At 39.4% G+C, this 20,258-nt stretch overlaps 1 protein-coding gene across 2 annotated transcripts in view; it reads left to right on the top strand.

Annotated features, from left to right (window-relative positions):
• The first annotated feature begins 2,593 nt into the window (after positions 1 to 2,593).
• The window catches only part of LONP2 (lon peptidase 2, peroxisomal), a 36,889-nt gene continuing 19,224 nt past the window's right edge, over positions 2,594 to 20,258 (top strand). The window contains exons 1-10 of one of the 2 annotated variants that reach the window (XM_027647089.1): positions 2,594 to 2,854; positions 3,708 to 3,942; positions 4,696 to 4,827; positions 6,087 to 6,209; positions 7,111 to 7,274; positions 7,480 to 7,574; positions 8,199 to 8,457; positions 13,540 to 13,681; positions 19,039 to 19,189; positions 19,720 to 19,846. In XM_027647089.1, coding sequence (XP_027502890.1) covers positions 2,622 to 2,854; positions 3,708 to 3,942; positions 4,696 to 4,827; positions 6,087 to 6,209; positions 7,111 to 7,274; positions 7,480 to 7,574; positions 8,199 to 8,457; positions 13,540 to 13,681; positions 19,039 to 19,189; positions 19,720 to 19,846 — 1,661 coding nt within the window. In that variant the 5' untranslated portion in view covers positions 2,594 to 2,621. The remainder of the gene's footprint in view (positions 2,855 to 3,707; positions 3,943 to 4,695; positions 4,828 to 6,086; positions 6,210 to 7,110; positions 7,275 to 7,479; positions 7,575 to 8,198; positions 8,458 to 13,539; positions 13,682 to 19,038; positions 19,190 to 19,719; positions 19,847 to 20,258) is intronic. The other variant, XM_027647088.1, reaches the window with a different exon arrangement.

Raw genomic sequence — 20,258 nt, 5'->3', positions numbered from 1 at the left:
GATGAAAAAGTTATGAGTTATTTACAGGTATAAAATACATCTGCTACACCCAGACCAAGGCATTAGTACTTGAGCTGTGTGAAGTGGTGCTATACCCAAACAAACCTCAGACTTGATTTCCTAAGGGAATATTAAATGGAAACACAAAGAGAGTATTGCCCCCTTTGTATGACATTTGCAAGATGAGTACTGGAATACTAGTTATAGGCTACCCACATTTTGAGATGAGGATGAGATTTCATTTAAAAAATGAGAAATATGGCTATCAGAGAAGCTCAAAGTTAAGCTGTGACTCGATCATGGAGTATTGGTTGTATTCACTGAGGAATGATTGTTATCGTAGTAGGCAACTATTCAAAGTGTTAGGTACAACAGAAGCCAGTCTCTGGAAACTGAGATTACAAATAAACAAAGTGCAAATTTTAACCATGTAATCAACCCCTGAACAGCATACCCATAGAGAGGGTGGATTCTCTGTTTAGTCACTCCTCAAGCCAAGGCTGAATACCTTTGAGGCACAGTGTTAAGTCAGAAACTGTGGGCTTGATGCCGAATTTGCTGGTGAGTGTTAGAGGAGGTCAGACAGTGTGGCAGTTGTCCCTTTTGATCTTAAAATCTCTGAGTTGGAGGCACATCTTAATACTCATTGCTAGCCTGTTTTTCCATGTATCATGAAATGTTCTGCTAGTCCACAAAAACATTCTGAAAGGTTGTTGCTCAAATCTGATCTGTTTGTATTTAATTAAAAGACAATTTGGGGGATCAAGTATTATCTAGACATCACAATGAGGATGTGACCCTATCACACTGCACACTTAGTACATGCAGTAAAATATAGCTTTGGGTATTAAGAGCTGTTCAGCAGAAATTGAAAGGAATCTTAAGGCAATCACTGAGATTTTGATACAGCTCCAGAATGAATTAAGAAACTATTTTTAATGACCACAGGGACTAGTCATCTCTGAGGGAAGGAAAAATGGTAGTCTGGAGAATAAGCATGATGAGATTGGTAGATTTTTTTTAATTAAAATACTCAAACTGAGAAAATTCATCAATATATGTGACTAGCAAATATTTAACCTTTAGGTTTGGTTTGTGTTCACATTCCAAACAAATATAGTTAGAGATGCCTAAACATCTGTGACTGTTGAACATATGTTAACAGAGTAATTATATTTAATATCCGGAAATGCACAAACCGCTTTCCATATTCCATGTGTTACATGCCCTTTTATATTAATGTTTTCTAAATGTCATGTTGACTAGTATATTAAATTCCAGCTTTTTTCTAAGGTAACTAAGGTACTTGATTTAGAAGATATTTTTCTCAGCTGTAATAACTTCTTGCATTTAAATATATTGTTGGCATTTCCATACTGCATTTTCCTGTAGGCCAACAGATCAAAGTGTTAATAAACCACATGATTCAGCAAGGTTTTAACTGCAGCTATCCTTTTGCATTTCAAATTGTCAGTGTGTCTCTCCTGTGATTTCCCCTCTGTACAGGATTACCTTTGTTCAACATGAATCGTGCAAGTCAGTGATTAACAAGACATTGGCTAACGTGGTTCACTGCATTATGCAATTTTGATATTGCACCTCATTTCACCAATAGGAGAAAAAAAAAAAAGAAGGAAAGTTTCTAAAACTCACTTGCTTATCTGAACTCCCCAGGGCCTTGGTGTTTGGAGCCCTTTCACCTGGCCAGGCTGTTTTGGCTGGGCAAAGGAATGTCAGTGGTCCTGGTGAGCTGTGCCCCCGGTGAACATCAATATTGCATTGGAAATCCCACTGTGTGGGGAGAGGAGGTCGTGTCCTGCATCTCCTTCCACTTTGGGCCTGCCCAGTGCACTTGGAAGAGCACCTGTGCTCACCTGTTCTCACCTGTGCTTCCCCAGCAGGAGGGAGAGCTGCTTTTCGTTGAAGGTGGCAGAGCGCTGAACAGGTGCCCAGGGAGCGTGTGGAATCTCCTCTCTGGACACATTCCAAACCCACCTCCCCCCGTTCCTGTGTCACCTGCTCCAGGTGACCCTGCTTGGCAGAGGGTTGGACTGAATGATCTCCAGAAGTCCCTTCCAGCCCCGGCAATTCCGTGATTCTGTGAAACCAAATCCCTGAGCTCTTTGGCCAGTAGCACGTACGCAGGAGAGCAGATTTGTGTAAAAACCAAAAACAAAAAAATGGATTTCACTTCGTAACCGCCCCATTTAACAAACAGTAAGATTTGCTACAGGCTCCCTCTCCAGTGTCGGCGCCTTTAGCGCTGCTCACAGCTCAGAGCCCGCATCCATCGCCAGAGTCAGACTGACACCTGCCGGCGGCCGAGCGGCCCTCGGGGAACGGAGGGGAAACGCTCCGAGCTCGGCGTCTGAAAGGAGGAAGGACACGAAAGGCTCCGGGGGCGATGTCGGGAGCACCAGGAGCGACCCCGTTCCCGAGTCAGGGCAGGGCCTGGGGACAGAGCGGCCCGGCCGCCGCTCCCGCCAGGGGACCGAGCGGGGAGGGCCGAGCGCGGCCGGGCCCTGCCGGGCGCCCGTACGGGGCGGGGCCGGGCTGAGGGGCGGGGGCGGCCGGGGCGGCGGTGACGGGCCGCGGGCGGCTGTGCGGGGTCGCGGGTGGCCATGGCGGCGGGCAGCGCCATCCAGATCCCCACGCGGCTGCCGCTGCTCCTGACCCACGAGGGCGTCCTGCTGCCCGGCTCCACCATGCGCACCAGCGTGGACTCCCCGCGCAACATGCAGCTGGTGCGCAGCCGGCTGCTGAAGGGCACCTCGCTGCGGAGCACCATCATCGGCGTCATCCCCAACACCAGCGACCCCACCTCCGACTGCGATGACCTGCCCTCCCTGCACAGGTGCGGCCCGGCCCGGTTCTCCCCCTCCCTCCGTCCCTCGCGGCCTCCCCGGCCGTGGCTCACCCCGCGGGGCCGTCCCGCTCCGCCGCCCTGCGGCAAAGGCTTCTCCCCTAGGGGAGACCTTGTCCCTGCACCGGCCCGGCCTGCGAGCTGTCGGGGACGGACTGGGAGGCCTCCGGAAGGAAAGTTTGGAAAAGGAGAGTAAAGTAGAAGAGGAAAATAAGGCCAGAAAACGCAGGCCCGTAGCTGCAGGGCTGTCGCAGCTGTTAACCATGGCATTTTTCACCTAGTATGAAACACGGATAGTAGCCTAGTTCGCATAAAATGAAAACGAATTGTATTTCTGTGGGGTAAAGTGTAAGTTAAACTTACATGCCGTAACCCTTACTCTGCGAACTTGATCGTATCAGTGGACTTAGTAAGGTTTTGCAAGACAAAAATCTTCTGTTTTAAGCCTGCTTAAAGAGATCTGCAGCGATCTAAAACGGTTGTTGAGTATAAGGCCGGCAGTTTCACTGAAGAAGTGTGACTTAGTTTGCCAATGCCTGTCATTTAGGCAGAAATGTCAGCATACCTGTCCACACCGAGATCCATTATTTATGAAAAAGTTACACAGGTTTCTAAACTCTGTGACTATTATTACATTATCTTAGTTTTTCAGTTAATTCATTCATTTTCAGGTTTTAGGGTTTGGTTTTGTAAGCTCTGTTACAAACGAAGTTGTGTAGCTTGGTTGCCTTTCGTGATAAGGAACCATGACCCAAAAGGGTCTTGGAACCTGTAGCTGTTAAGGAGGCACGCAAAATGTTCTGTGGAAGGTGACTAATAATCCGAGGATTTGATCTGTTTTTAGGATTGGCACTGCTGCCTTGGCAGTTCAGGTGGTTGGTAGCAACTGGCCCAAGCCACATTATACCTTGCTGGTTACGGGCCTCTGCCGATTCCAGATCCTGCAGCTGCTCAAGGAGAAGCCTTATCCTGTTGCTGAAGTGGAGCAGTTGGATCGACTTGAGCAGTTTACTAATCAGCATAAATCTGAGGAGGAGCTTGGAGAGTTGTCAGAACAATTCTACAAGTATGCAGTGCAGGTAATATGTTGTAATATTATTTATGCTTATATTTGGGCTCTTTATTTGTTTCCTATCTGTCCTTCTGTTTCTCTACTTCTTATATTTCTCAGAGACTAGTAAAGTTTCAGTATTTCTGCTACGAAACAAATGTTTTTGTTATAGGTTGAGGTTTCTGTGTCGAGTTCTGGGGTGTCTATATAGCTCAATGCAGGATGAGTTTAACTGCATATGTTAGTGCTATGATATGTTAGTGTTTCATATATAGCAATACTATAAATACAATCAAGTAAAAGGAATACCTTTGATTAAGTTTTCTGGACTTTTATACGTATATGAAAATATATACAATGGATTTTTTTTAATTATTAAAGGGAAAAAGCCCCTCTAAAGCCTTGATTATAAACAGATGCATATATAAACTAGATATAATGAATTTGAGTTTAAAGGATGTATAGAAGAAGGGTCATCATAGTGTTAACTGAAGAAGTTTTTAATTAGGGTGTGTGTGGGAAATAAGAGATGTAGGTATTGAAAAAAAGTGCTGCAATGATATTTTTGAACTTCTCAAACAAGGCGAAATACCAAAGTCTTGATGCCCTTTGCCGATTTAGTGCCTCCTCTCTGAACTTCTTGTGAATTTATTTTGGTTGCTTTTTGGCAAACCCCCTGGACAAGCTTCACCCTGAAAGATACAATCCTGTTTAGGTCAGATACTCACTTAGATAATTCAAAAATAAAATATTGATGTTACTGATGGTGTGTTTCTTACAGCTGGTTGAGATGCTGGACATGTCAGTGCCTGCGGTCGCAAAGCTGAGACGTCTTCTGGACAATCTGCCTCGAGAAGCTTTGCCAGATATCCTGACTTCTATCATCAGGACATCCAACCAAGAGAAGCTTCAGGTGTCGTGTTCAGAAACTTTTCTAAGGGGATTTAGGGGTTTGCTGTCTTTTTTTACAGTCAGTCAGTTTTAGATAATTTTGGAATTGGTCACACTTGAGACTCTGCACTGATAAGGTTGTGCCAGCAGGTATTTGTGTTACAGCTGAGCAGGAATGCTTGTAAAAAGTTAACTGTTGTTTAAAGTGTTAATATATGTATGTGCCAGAACTCACCTAATAAGTAAATTAATCTAGTTAGCCTTGGAAATGCTTAGTTTTATTAAACAATAAATCCAGCATGGACTTGCCTTTCCCATGGTAAAGATGATAAATCTTTTTTCATATTGTGTTGAAACCTTGCTTTTTATCACAGTTGGCAGATCATGCTAACAACTTGAGAGTTAATTTTTTAAATCTTTTTGAAAACATTCTTAGGGTCTGGGTTTCTCAAAGTAACTTTATGGAAAAACGATCCTTATGACTTGATTCTTACTAGTCTGATTTCTGTATTTGTCTGCTGTGTTTATAAGTTTTGTTGTTCCTTTTCTTTTGTCACTAATGCTGCACCTGGAATTGAAAGTGTAAGTTAGATTCTTTCAAAGCACCACAAATAGCACTTAATACAGTGATTTGAAGGAAGGTGTGTACTATAGCTGAATATCCTGCTGGTGGAAGGAACATTAGTTATTACATTTAGTGTGTCCCTTTTTATTTTTATTAAAAGTTCTAAAGAAAAGAGCAGCCAGTGGAAGTTGTGGAAATACAGAGGAGCAGAATTCTACCCATTTCCACATATTAACTTAATTAAACATGAAAATGGAATGTATAAAATTTTAAAAAGACTTAACAAAATAAACACAAAAATCTGTCATAAAAAAAACATCTTAAGGCATAAGAGGACTTTTTTCCTGGGTTAACCAAGGAAATCATTTAACTTTCTTAGAGGGCTAGCTCTTCCCTGAGGCTCAGTAATTGAAAAATAGAATGTTGATAGATGCTTGCCACAGCAAATGCATCTCAAATATTAAGGTGCTTAAAACAGACAGGATAAAAGACTTTTTTCCTAGTTTGGAGTGCTTGCAGCTTAGGCATCCAGACCCTCGAGGGCAGACCTTGTGTGCAGTATTCTCTTTGCTTTTCTTGCTACCTTTTTTCCTAATCCATCTATTCTATAACTGGTGAAAAGAGAGTAACAGTACTATCCATGTTCTCCACGTTCCCTTCCCCCAGACTGATGATCCATCAGTGTGACCTTGGTTACTTACAGCTCTTGCTCTTAGATTTTAGATGCTGTTAGGCTGGAGGAGCGGTTCAAGATGACGATACCATTGCTTGTTAGACAGATTGAAGGCCTGAAGCTGCTTCAAAAAACAAGAAAGCCCAAACAGGATGATGATAAAAGGGTATGGACCTTTAAATCTGGAATACTTAAGCATCCTAAATAAGTAAAAAGATACACTTTTTGAGCAGGCTAATGAATGTGCATGATTTTAATTGTGTAAAATTGTAATGTATAGCCATAATATTTGATGGTAAGTCTGGAGGGGCAGAAAACACCCAGCTGGCATCTTTGGCTGTTTAGATACCTAAAAGAGAAAATATTTGTTTAAAACTGCCTAGGCTTTATTTTATTTGTTTATTTATTTTAATCTTTATTTTATTTATTCTGAGCACTTTCTGACATTGAATAAGTGCTCAGATTCCTTTGAAGAGGTGTCTGATGCCCAGTTTACTTGCATGGTGTGCACACATTGAGTTTTGGCCTGTGCAGAAAAGGTGTATCTTTTCCTTGGAACATTGCAGATGAATGGTAGCTTTTGAAATATGGGTTAAGAATGTGCATTGTAAGATGTGTGTTGGTAAGTTAGGGCAGCTTGCACTTTTCCTGCAACTAACTGCACTTATGCAGTTTAGTGAATGGGAAGTAATTGAGAAATGAAAATGGGTAGGAGAGAAAACTTACCCATTTTGTAGAGATTAGGTTTATTTTGCCTAATATGATGGGTTGCAGTGCTTGAAAAATCCCAGAGAGCTCCTTTCAGTTTTGTTCTTGTCTTCTGTCGTTTGCTAGTTTAGGGTACATGATAAATGCACTTAGGGAATACTTACAGTAAAGTAAGAACTCTTAACTTTTCTTAAGGTGTACCAATAACACTTTGTGAAGTTATTTATGGAATTGAAATCTTGAGTTTTTCTGTGCACCTCATATGTTCTTATCATGGTTTCCATTCAAAGCCAAAGTACACACCTTATTTAAAAAACAAGACCTGATGCTGTTCTCTGGCTCTGTTCTCCATTTCTTAGGTGGTAGCTATTCGTCCTAATAGAAGAATCAGTCATGTTGCAAACACTACAGAGGATGAGGAGGAAGAAGAAGATCATGATGATGTTGTCATGCTAGAAAAAAAGATTAGAACATCCAGTATGTCGGAACAAGCTCTTAAAGTTTGTCTGAAGGAAATAAAAAGGTAAAAATAGCGGTTTCTTCTCTTATTTTATATTTTAAAACAAATCCTTCAAACCTTTTCCAGTTGATATGTGTTTGTGTTGGTTGTATTTTCAAAATGATTTTTAAACCTCAAGTTTGCTCAGTAGCTGTCCTGTGGTGCAGGACAGTTTTACCCTACAGTTAATTCCTGGTTGGCCTCATGAATTCAGTGCTTATATTTCCAGGTTGAAGAAGATGCCTCAGTCAATGCCAGAGTATGCTTTGACAAGAAATTACTTGGAACTGATGGTAGAATTGCCATGGAACAAGAGTACAAAAGGTAAACCCTTCTGGTTTTGGTGATTGTCTCTTGCACAGACATTTTAGGATGAGTAACCATCATGTAAACATGTGTACTTAGTTCTGCCTTGTAAAAACATTATTAATGTGTTACTTTAAGCCAGGTGGACCTTTAGAGTTCTGTGAGATCTCTATACTGAATAGGTTGTGTAGCACAACTGTACATCTCAGAATATGAATTTAAGAAGTATTAGGAGTAGTTTCACAGAAAAATGAAGGGGTTATTACTTAAAGTTGGTGCTAGCATGCATCAAAAATAATGAAGGAATGAGCATCCAATTATTCTTTGTATGTCAGACAAAAAAATTTTTGGATGTTTCTCTAGCATTAATCTTCCTGAAAAAGGTTCTGGTATTTCTTAAGCAAGTTTGGTAAGGAACAAAAGTGTGAAAATACACAATTGTAGTTAATTTTAATAATTACAACTTGAGGTGCAATAGAAAAATTGAGTATCATGTCCGCTTTGTACCAGTTTTCAAAAGTTGTGAGGGTGATACTATTAATACAGGAACAGTATGGAGAAATGGAGAGTGAGGAAAGAGTAGAAAACCAATTCCATTTTTAAAGGCAAATGTGCTGATCTCTCTTCTGTTTTCAATGATAGATCGCCTTGAAATCCGTGCAGCTCGAATAGTTTTGGATAATGATCATTATGCTATGGAGAAGCTGAAGAAGAGAGTTTTGGAGTATTTAGCTGTCAGACAGCTTAAAAACAACCTCAAAGGACCCATTCTTTGTTTTGTGGGGCCCCCAGGAGTTGGTAAAACTAGTGTTGGAAGATCAATTGCAAAGACATTGGGTCGAGAATTCCACAGAATTGCTTTAGGAGGAGTCTGTGATCAGTCTGATATTCGAGGCCACAGGTAACTACTTCCTCCTTTCCTAATTGCAATAAAAGTACATTTTGTGATGTCAGACTTCAGACTTCTGACTGTGTAAGCTGGTTACATGTGTGAATTCATTAGGGTGTGGAAGCTCACGGTCCCAACTGGAAGGAATGCAGGAAATCTTGTGCTGAACATCTGCATAAACTTGTAGGAATCTGGGATGTAATGTACTGGTTGGAACCGACGGTACAGTACACTATTGACTGCTTCTTAGACAGAGTATGAAAGAGGAAAAAGTGAGAAAACAGTGAATTTGTACTTGAAGAGAACTTGAAAATTCAGAGTTGTTTCGTAGGCCTTTAGTTCAGCACCCTTGGTGCAACATATGTTTATTCCTGTGCATCTCCTGTGGCAGACATGCAGGAGTTTTGTTTTCCAGAGTGTTTGACATTTCCTGGTGTTTGTAGCTTGAAGGAATCATGTGTAGGGTTTTTTCTTAGTGTAGGTTTGGCCAGTGTACCCAGCAGCCCCCTGGGGTTTGTGACACGGTTGTTTTAACCCTTTTCCTGGCTGGCAGCACTGTGGAGCTGTACAGGTGTGCAAGTCTGGGCTGGCCTTCTGACCCACTGCTTCCACAGTGGTGCAAAAAGAGCCAAACTCTGTCCTCCTCTTTCACTATTCCTGTAACTCATAAACTATCGTTAATCGCTGTTTGCTAAGTAAGAATTCTGATGTTTCAGATTACTTATGGTACTGCTCCTAAAAACAACTTAAAATTTCATTCAACAACACGTTGCTATTCCAGCCGAAGCCACTAGAGGCTGTGGGAAACTCAGCGTTAGGGACAGGAGGAACTTTTCCAGGGCAGAGCAGGACTGAAGCCTTTGTAACAGGGAAACCACGTCTTGAACTTGACATTATAAACAAAAGTCAAACTTTCTATCTTGTGCTTCGACCTAATAAAGAATAAAGGCAGGTAGAGTCACGTGATAGAGCCTTTAAAAAAAACTTTTAACTTCAGGTGTTTGTGGCTGTCACATTTTTGAGGGCATTATTAAATTATTAATGCATGTTAGAGGCTAACCAGTATAAATTTCATATTAAAAATTTACTTGAAATTAGACAATGGAAAGTAGTTGATAGGAGAGTTTATTTTTCACCAGCAAAGGAAAATATAATCTAGAATTAGCAGGAATATTGTCAAGTTACTCTTCAACAAACAAGTGTATAGTTTAAAAACAAACTTTAGAGCAGTTGGTACCAGGAATCCCTTGTAACCCACTGCTTTTTCAAGTTTTTTTGTAGTTAAAATCAAAATCAGCTGTTGCATACTGGTTTTTAAATTCTTTTTTTTTCTGCTTCTCAGAATAATATTTAATCAGATAAGAAGTGCAGCTTTTCTGTAGACCTCTGTAATGTCCTTTTGCATGAATTAATCGTTCAAGTTATTCCCAGTCAAGTGAATCCATATTTGCATCTGGTGGCAGTTGGAGAGAGGAATTACAGAGGTGTCCTAAAAGTGGAGGAGACATAGGCTGTTGTATTCTGAGACATAGGCTGCCATGTTCTGAGTTTTACTGTTTGGTAGGCTGATTTTCTAATATGACATGTTAGGAGACATTCTTTTTCTCCTAAAAGCTCCTTATTAGGCTTTGGGGCTTAAGTTCAGGATTCCATTACCCTTGCAGAATGATACTGTGTGTACCTACATTGAAAAACATGTACTAAATGTACTAGAACATTAAAAAGGAACTGTGTTTCAGTTTGACTTCCAAGCCAATAGTGCCTGAAATAGCATTTACTTGGGCTGCTCAGTACTGTTGAAAGAGAAAGGTGCAGACTGAGAGATTCAGAAGCCAAAATCAGATGTTTTAGAGAGCAGTGGGGTGGGGTCTGTGTGTTCAGTCACTGTGCTGCTGCCCTGAGGTGGAAATAGGGCAATTGGAAAAGCCCAGGTTTTGCCATTTGAGTGTGGATCACGTGCCTGCAGCTGGGGTTAGTGACTTCTCTTTTGATTGGGGGAAGAACAGCAACTACTGTTCTGCATTCCCAAAATGAAATCATCATCTTGGTACAAAACCAGAACTGTTTTATGAGACATTTTTCAGCTGTTGTTTGCATTTACCACCCATCTATACCATATGTTAAATTTTTCTGGTTTATATTTGTTGTTTACTTGTATTAAAAAAACAACAAAAAGAAAACAAACCACCCTGAAGAATGACTTAGAACTTTTTTTGCAAGAAGCTCACTGTATTTAAAGTCTCCTCAATACTGATATTTTGTGTTATACAGGAACTATATGAGCTTATCTGTTGTGTGTGTGGTTTTCTGTTTTCGAGAAGGAAAGGTGTAATTGTGCCATTTATTTATAGTGATGCTGGTGAGGTAAATGTGAAGCTCTTTCTCACCTTTTTGTGAAGCTCTTTCTTCTGATGGCACTAACTCTGTTATCCTTTTCTATCTGCAGTTAAAAATCATTTAAAACTATTTGTCTGTAGATCAGCATGAAGAAAGTGAGTCATGTTTCTATCAATAATGGTACCACTGCTCTAAGAGTTCCAGTTTGTATACATTCCCAGTTTATACTGGGAGAACCAAGAAGGTTACAGTTCCCACCTGGTTTTCTTGCATTTTCTAGGTTATATAGTTCCTAATGATATGCTGTGCAATTCTAGTGTTTTGTTTAACTTTTCACTGATTTTAAAAATAAATAAAAAGAGTACTAAATTACAGAACTTCTGTGGCATCAGCTCTTAAGGGGTTTTTCCAAGTGTTGCTACGGAAGTGAGATAACCAGGAAACTTGGTCTGTACTTCCTGTTTTCAGTGGGGAACAGCTGACTGTCCTTCTAGGTTTGATGCATGGAAAGAAACTGCATCAAAAACTGAGCCAAGCTATGTTATATCATCAAAAGTAGTCATTTGGAATATTGTTTCTTCTCTTTTCAACCCTAGAAAAAGCAGTGAAATAAAAAATAACATTACATTCCGTGGCTGGTGTTCACAAACTGCAGTATTCAGTTTCACAAGTTACAAGGCAAAGGTTGATGTCCAGACACATAAATGGCCATATATGCTTGTAATTTTAATATATTCTTTTGGGTTTATATGTAAATACCTGCAGGGCCTGTTTTACCAAGGACTCTTTTGTTGAGATGTGTTCCATAATAACCTTGGAGATTTTCAGTCTTTGTTTAATAGTATAATAAAATAGGTATTGGTCCATCTCTAATAAATGAAGATGTGTCATAGATTTAGACTGTTAACACCTGTTTGCCTTCATTTGTAAACCAAATCTGTTTCTTAAAACTAGATGAGACATGGATAGCTCAAGATTTCATAGAATTTAAAAGGATCAGGTAGAACTTCATGTCTATAAAAACACAAACATGCATTAAAAAGGTGTAATGTCTTCAATGCACTTGAGAACAATGTACCAAGCAGGAAAGAAGAAGGTTTAATGCTTACCTAATTATTACTGGTATAATCAGAATATTAGAAACAGTTGGGCTGCATTGGCTCTCAAGCTTATAAAATTATTCTCTAGTGCAGTGATCACCTTCTGTTAAAAACAGCCCAGACAAGAACAAAACCACCACCATCAAACAAAACCCAAAACCAAAAAAAACCACCTCATAACAAGGAAAAAAACCCAAAACCCCAAAGAAATGCCCAAATTGCTAGAATGATTAATTTGATTGCACTGGTAATGATTATTTCTGTGAACTTCAGCTTTGCTCCAGTCCAGTAATTTTCTGATTGCGTTTTATAGAATCTTCCATTCTTTTGGCAAGGTTGTCCATGTGCAGATGGAGGAGGAGGTGGTGTAATAGCTCCCCCCTGCAGAGTCTTGATGTGTAATACCTGTCACACAGAGCAATCCTCAGTGAGAGGAGTCCACTCCCTTGCTGCAGAGTAAGACTCTACACAAAAGTGCTAAACCATTGCATACTGGCTACTTCAGTCTTTAGCAGCTGCCTCATGAAGGTGGTAAGAGGCAAACTGAATTTCTCTTGCATTACTGGATATTTAGAAGGTCTTAAAAACTTTTATTTTTGCTCAGATCTAGAATTAAATACCGTAACTGCAGTTTGTTTACTCAGTGGTTAAATGTTACATGGAACTAAGACCATTGTTGTGTGGTTTGGGTTCTGGTTTTGTTTGGGATTTTTTTAATATTTAAACTTGTCTCTGGTATCTTTTGAAATTACTCCCATGGTATTTTTGGTTTCATCTTTGTAAATGTCATCCTGTTTATTTTGGACTGTAGTAAAGCAGATCATATGGCAAAGCAGGCCTGTTCTGCTTATCTGCTCTGTGAGGGTCATGAGACAGATCCAGTTATTCAGCACTTAATGTACCTCTTTCTTCTTGAGTGACCAGAATTTCATACTCTTAGTTATAGTATTTGGAGTGGTTATGGCACAAGCAGGAAAGGCTGTGATAAATGCAGCATGCAGGGGATGTATGCACATAAAATGTAGTTGCTCTCTATGTGTGTTGTGGAAAAAAGTTTTTACTGATTTTGCTGAATAAATTCAAACTCGTAATTTTTTGTTAAATTGCACTGTTTAACTTTTCATATTGAAATGACATAGTAAATACAGTTATTTTCGCTGAGTATTTATTAAAGCATGCTTTATATTCAGGGGACACTGACAATTCAGCATAATTGGAATTTTGCCCTGATTTGTAACGTGCTGTTTGAACTCTGTTGTGGTGATAAAATCCCAGTATTGTAATTATTAAAATGCTAGTAATAGTGAGGTTCCCAAATCTGCTCTGGCTTGTTCCTCTGGTACAAGGATGCCTGTACTGGAACATGCAAAATGCTTGCAAGCCATAAAGTTTGGATATACTTTAATGCACATTGTTATCTTTCCAGACCAACTAGTGCCCCGTGGAACTCAAACTTTCATCTGCTGCTACAATTGCCTGTATTAGTTCAGTTGTATATCGCGTATTTTTATCAACTGGTTCCAAAAAGTTTTGCAAAAAAAGCAGGAGTTGGTACAATACTGCTTGTTGCTCTGGTATTTTCCTTTGGGTTTTGTTTCCTGTGCTGTCTCTGCCCTGTTGCCCAGCTCAGCCCTGTTTCCCCCTGGTTTCTCCCCAGGCGCACCTACGTGGGCAGCATGCCCGGCAGGATCATCAACGGCCTCAAGACTGTGGGGGTCAACAACCCCGTGTTCCTGCTGGATGAGGTTGATAAACTGGCCAAGAGCTTGCAGGGGGATCCTGCAGCAGCCTTGCTTGAGGTAAGAGATGTTGAATTGCAAGCATTGCTTCGTTTGTATTTAAAAAAAAAATAAAATCATTAAAATAGTGGACTCGGATGATTCGCTGCACAGAGTGTCAGCTTTGTTATTCAAATGTCAGCTACTGAGTTCTGACTTCGTTTGATTTCTGCCAACTACTTGGGCACAATGCAAGTGCTGTCAGGGCTAAATAAGGTACCATAAATCTCACTGAGCTGTACTTAAACACAAGGATGGATTTGGGGGTGTTTGGTGTATTTAAATACTGTTCAAGCCTTAAACATTAGTTACTTGGGGGACTTCAGGACATTGGTTTTTAATGACCAAATGTTGTTAGCTAAGAAACAAGTACAGAGCAGCCAGACAGCAGCTAGACTTTTTCAAGTTTTCCTTTTCTTTCTTGGAACAATTTTAATATATTTTTGAAGCTTTTGATGGTACCAGCTTATACTGGAGCTAAGCATTTTATCCAGTGGACTATCCATATGGACTAGTTGCATGTTCTTTTAGGAGCATTTCTTTAATTAGTGTTTTAATTAACTTTCTAAACTTAAATTTTTCCTCTAAATCACAGATCCCCCAGTCCTTGACTGATCATAATGTCGTGAGTGTTAACTTTCCATGAGAGTCAGTTTTTCCATGAGTGCATTTTTTCTAAAATTCTGGGATTTGGACTAAGATATAAATGTATCTAATTTTGAATTACATGATGCAATTATTTTCTCACAAAAGTTTTAGAGGTTTTAAAGTTTACTTGCTTAAAGACACAAGTAAAATCCAGGAGATCCAATTGATGACTGGCGAATGAGATACTACTGGAATATTTTGTAAGTCCCATCAAGTGTTGAGATGTTACTAATTAGGTTAGTTGTTAGGTTTTCAGGAGGCTAAAACTGGAGTGATTATGAAGAAGATGAATTGAGACCTGTGCCTTGCAGGCTTCATTTATCATGTAGCTGAAAGCAGTAATGAGTTGTCAGAACCTTTTTTCTGACTTCTATTTTCTGGAGTATGACATGATATCCCAGAAGTGTCTCAGTTGTCAGACTTAAGGTGTGGTAACTTTGGTAGGTGGATATGAAAGTGGTTCTGATAATATTTGCCTAGAGTAATTCTAATAACTCTTTTGACTGGCAGCGCTTAATGCAGTGATTTAAATATGAAAAATGCTACTTAAGGTGTCATGAGCTCATCTGGATGGTGTATGACATTCTGCAAATGAAATGCCAATTGGCATTCTACAAACGTCATTATTTTCTTCCTGCTAGACTGTAAAATTACTGTTTTGACAAGGCCAACTAGTTCTTTGAAAAGCAGTGTATGAGCAGGCTGTGGTTTGAGAGCTCTGTTTTGATCTTTGCATGTTAACATGAACTAGTAGTGATTTAAATGTGCTAGAAGATGGCATGGCTTCACTTCTTCAGCTTTTAAAAGTGACAGTTATGGTCCTTTACCTGTGTATTTCTATAATGTGTAGTAGTGCATGAAAAGCCTCAAAATGCAAGGAAAACAAGGAGGAGAGTGTAACAAATACAGATGTTTTGCTTCTACTTTTCGCTTATGGGATTTTATTTACTCCTTGCTGTTAATGGTAGTGAGCTCTGTGTCCGGGTTTGCTGATATTTCTTCTGTCATTTGTCCTCTAGCTGTTTGAACTAACCTCTCTTAAGTCCAGTCAATGCATGGATAAATATACCTGAAAATCAAATTTCATTAGTTAGCTGGCTGTTGTTTGCGAGGCGATGAAAATCACTAATGCCACAATGATTTGGCTTTTCTTGGAAAGAATGTTCCCATCATGACTCTAGATCTGTACATTAATATTATTAATTTTATTCAACCTTTGCTGCTGCTTCTAATTTATTTTCCTTCCCTGTCCTGCAGTAGAGAACAACTGTATTCTTCTTTTATCATGTCAAGTTCATGAGGGCAAATGAAATTTCTTTCTTTTAATTAGTTGTGTTTGATTTTTGGATGCTTTGTTGCTGCTTTGAGATGTTTCTGTTTTCCGTATTTGAAGCCCACATTCTCAGTGATATTCAGCTCAGCTCCTGCCATGGATTTTTCCAGCTGAGACTCATCAGGTTTGCTTCCAATTGTCTGCCTGGGCTGCAATCTCTATGTAAGCCCTTACTAATTGACCATTAGTTGCATCTGGAGAAGTAATTGCTCTATTAACCACGTCTGGGCTGCTCCCCTGTGAGATCTGTATATCCCTCTACTGCTGGCTAAACATCCTGAAGCAGGTGCTTTACCTCTTCTAATGGAGAACTCATGTCTGGACATAATAGCTTAATTTTCATCTGCTTTTTGTGGTTTACTATTGGGAAGTCCATCTGGAACAAGCAAAGGTGGCTATTATGTAGGAGAGCAAACAGTAGTTGGTGGTCACCTAACTGCTACATTTATTTTCCACACTGCTGCTTGTTGTTTGGTAAGTGCCATCATTAAGTATAAAAGGCACATCCTTTTTTCCCTGATGTGTAGGTGTGTTAAATTATCGCTGTCTACAATGGGATATATTCAAGGAGAGAATTGCCATAACCTTGTGAGCTTGGAAGCAAAGCTTGATGTTTGATAATTGCCGGATATGTGTTTGGTTCTAATGCTTCTGCAGAGTTGTTGCTTAAGCAAGACAGAATGTCTTCCTATTTCCAGATACTGTTCATTAACAACGGAATATTTTAGTCTAAATTTAGATGACCTCTGTTAAAAACCAGAAGAAAACAGAAATGGATCCAAGTGCCTGATAGTGACTATTTGTATGCAGGGAAATTAGACCAGGAGCAGAGCCAGGCAATTAAATGTTCATGGAACTTATTCTGGATTTTGTGGTAATAAAAAGCTGTTACAGAGAAGCCTTTGTGTGCATGTGAGCTGTTGGCCGTAAATTAGCCAAGAAGTTTTGTGCACTCAATGTTCTTTTTGTACTTAATATTTTTGTATTAGTTGAATATCTTTAAAAACTTTTGAACTTGAACTTTAGCACAGATACCTCACTGAAGAACAGTTCTATTTGTTTTGGAAAATCTGTTTGAAATGCATAAGAGTGATACTGTTTTATGTCTTATTCTAAGAAATAGTTACCATGACAAAGAAATATGAGTCCAGAGAAACTCTAGTTGTTATTAAAAAATCTCAGATAATTCACATTTTTAGATATTATCTGAGTTGGCTCGGATTACAGTTTCATTTACCTCTATTAGATAGTATTGTTTGCATATGAGTACAGCATCAGTATTTTGTGCATCTTTGTAAATAATATTATAATCACCAGCTTGTCATTTAGTAGGATTCATAAGGATTTCTAGTTGCAGACTAGAAGGAGAAAGAGAGAAACATGCCTGTAAATTAATGTGGCAAAATACCAGTTTGGTCTGTCAGAATACATTGTTTTTCAACAGTTTTGAAAGTAGTTGCAAATCCTTCAGCTAATAGACTACAATACTGTGGAAATACTGTTATCAGTGTTAAAAAAAGGGGGGTAATCTGAGTTAGGATTTGCTGTTTAAATCAGTTTTGAAAAATTTAGAAGAGTATACTTTGGGCAACTGATATTTGATACAGATCTGCTTTCTTGGAAAACAGTTTGTAGATGCTGTGCTTGGATTCCCTGCCTGTTGTTGTGTCTCCCTGTAGGGCTGGTTGAGGGAAGGGACATCTATAACTGAGTGAATTATGCATCAGTGTGCTTGGCTTGTCAGGATACTTCAAGGCCTTTGCCTTCATTGATAGAGAAGGGAGTAAATGACAGCAGCTGCTTGCTGAAGAGTGTAGGAAAAGCTTTTGAATAGCTTATAGCCCATGAACAATGGCATTCACTGAGTTGCAGCCTTAGTTTTAGAATTTAGGCATATGCTTTGGTGTGTTTTAAGATTTCACTATTAGGGGGCATTGTGTAGATTGTGTTTTCTTACAGTTGCAATACATTTCTAAATATTGCTCCTAAATCTGAGCAGTACTTCAAAATGAAACCAGAATTTATTCTGTTTTTTAAGAAACTCTGCTGTGTTTCTGGCATTCTGTAAAAACAGTATTTTCCTGCTTTGTTCTGATTGTAATTCTGTTCTAAAGATTTTTTTTTTCACTTTTCAAAACCTGAACAGAATTTAAGAGTAATGAAAATTCAGAGTTGTTTTCTTTATGACCATCTAAGCTCAAATTCAGGGTTTTTTTTCATTATCAACACTGTTCTTGTCTATAATTTGTGTGCATTCATTTGGGTGTAGGCAGATAAATTATTTTGACAGTGGTGTGCTATTTCTCAGGAGATGCATGGGTATTTGTAACATGAGAATTATTCATGTTCGTGTAGCACTGATAATTCATCATTTGGAAAGGAGTAAGTGTGACAGTGTTTTAAGGGGTGGTGGAGTGAAGGTGGTTCATAGGTGATACAGAAACCAAGTGAACATTGCTATATACAATGAACTTCCCATTTCTAACATTTACAAAAACACAAAACAGCATCTTAGTACCCTTGTGATCCACCTGATAGTGAAAAAGCAGTTTATTCAAGTAATAGCTTGAATATACACAAGTGTTGCATTAGCACACATAAATGGTACTGACAGCACTGGGAAGACAACGCAGTTATTTAAGCCATAGTTCTACTTGTTCAGTAAATTTTTGAGGGTGGTTGGACTGTGTGTTGTTATTCTGCTGTGCTTGTTTAATTTTGTCTCTGATTTTTTTCGAGGGGGGGTGGTGGGGAGAAAAATGCAAAGATTGTGTTAGGAAAGCCAGGGCTCACCAAGAGTCGAGACTTGCAGGGGATGTCATGGGCAAGGAGAAGACCTTGTACTCCTCCATTAGTGAAAGGCTGGCCAGAGCTGAATGAGCAGGGTGAGAGATTTAGGGACAGCAGAAAGGGCTGGGATTGTGATATCTGTGGGGAGGTCTCACAGGTTGGTGTGCTGAGAGTAAGAAGAGCTACCAGCAGCAGATGAAGATTGGAGTCAGGGATTACTTGAGAGAATTCTGCTTATTCCATGGGACCATGAGAGCTGCTTTTCCAAGGTTACTGTGAGAGTCCTTGAAGGGCCACTCTCTGCCATGTGTACGAGGTCATGGAGATAGAGCTTATGGGAGGTGCTGGAGGGCTGGAGCAATGCTGCAGCCACCTTTAGAAAAGGGCAGAAACAACTGATGAGGAAACGACTTCTTTTGTTTTGTGTGTGGTGGGAAATGTAGTCACAGACTGATCTGAGCAAGGTCAGGCTTTAGTGATGTTCATAACATATTCTATGAATGTAAAGTCAGATTTGACAGATCCAAATGGAATATAATAAATATACCCATATTTTCTTTACTTCTAATTGAGCAATTGCATCTCTTTTGTGTTCACTCTTGTTAAGGTGTTGGATCCAGAACAAAATCACAGTTTCACCGATCACTACTTAAATGTAGCCTTTGATCTGTCCCAAGTCCTTTTTATAGCTACAGCCAACACTACAGCTACAATCCCACCTGCTCTGCTGGACAGAATGGAAATTATCCAAGTTCCAGGTAACTCTGCAGTGTTTTCATTGAAGTGACTATTGCAAATCCCTAAACAAGTTCAGGGTGTTTTTCCTGAAATGAAGGGCAGTTCCTTAAGGAAAGCCTGCCAGGAATCTGGAGTGCACGGCCAGAATCATTAAAAGAGACTTGGAAGGATCCCTCTGTTATGGGCTCTGCCATGAGAATGACACTTAGCATTGCACTTAGGAAAATTCAGTGCCAGGGCTGTGGTGATACATTGATACATTCTGAAATGATATTTTCATTCACTGATTTGTTTGTATTCTAATAGTCTGTTGGTTGATGCATCTTTTTAAGATTCCAATGAAGAAAAGGGTCTTTGAAACACTAAAATTCTGTTCTTGTTCACATGAAGTTATGAATCACCATAAAGGATCATACCAACAGCCTTTTAAATTATAGCTGGGGGTGGTTTGTGTTAAATTCAATTAGATAGAATTATAAAAGGTAAGAAATTTGGTTATATTATAGTGTATAAGCAAAAAGATTAATAAATACATGCTTATTCTTTGAAGGATACACACAAGAAGAAAAAATTGAAATTGCCCATAGACACTTGATTCCTAAACAGCTTGAACAGCATGGCCTGACTCCTCAGCAAATTCAGATTCCCCAAGTAACCACTTTGGATATAATTACCAGGTAAGTCCATTTGTTGCTTTCAGTTTAAATAACTGCTTTTTTTGTAACTAGTAAATCAATTTATAGTGTGATAACACAAAACATGTCTTCAGATCTATTGTCCTTAATAGCTTCAGAAGTTCACCAGTTGGTAAATTATGGAATTGCTCTTTCCTTAGCTTTATCTCACTCTGCTGTATAAAGCAACTCATCCTTTTGTAGAGAATTCCTTGCTCTTGCTCTCCCAGTGTGGCTACAATTAGTTGTGCTGACACCATTGGCAAAACAAGAGCACTTGAGGCCAGTGTTGCTGCAGTGTGTGAAGCCAAGGTCTGACAGCAGACAACATTGATTTTAAAGAACAAAGTTATATTTCTATCATTTTCATAAACAAAAAGGAAATTACATTTTTTTTCCTTGTGACTGGATGGGC

The sequence above is a fragment of the Corapipo altera genome, unplaced genomic scaffold (genome assembly GCF_003945725.1).
Source record: "Corapipo altera isolate COAL_440 unplaced genomic scaffold, ASM394572v1 62, whole genome shotgun sequence".
Classification (NCBI taxonomy): Eukaryota; Metazoa; Chordata; class Aves; order Passeriformes; family Pipridae; genus Corapipo; species Corapipo altera.
This window is presented reverse-complemented; position numbering and strand designations above follow the sequence as displayed.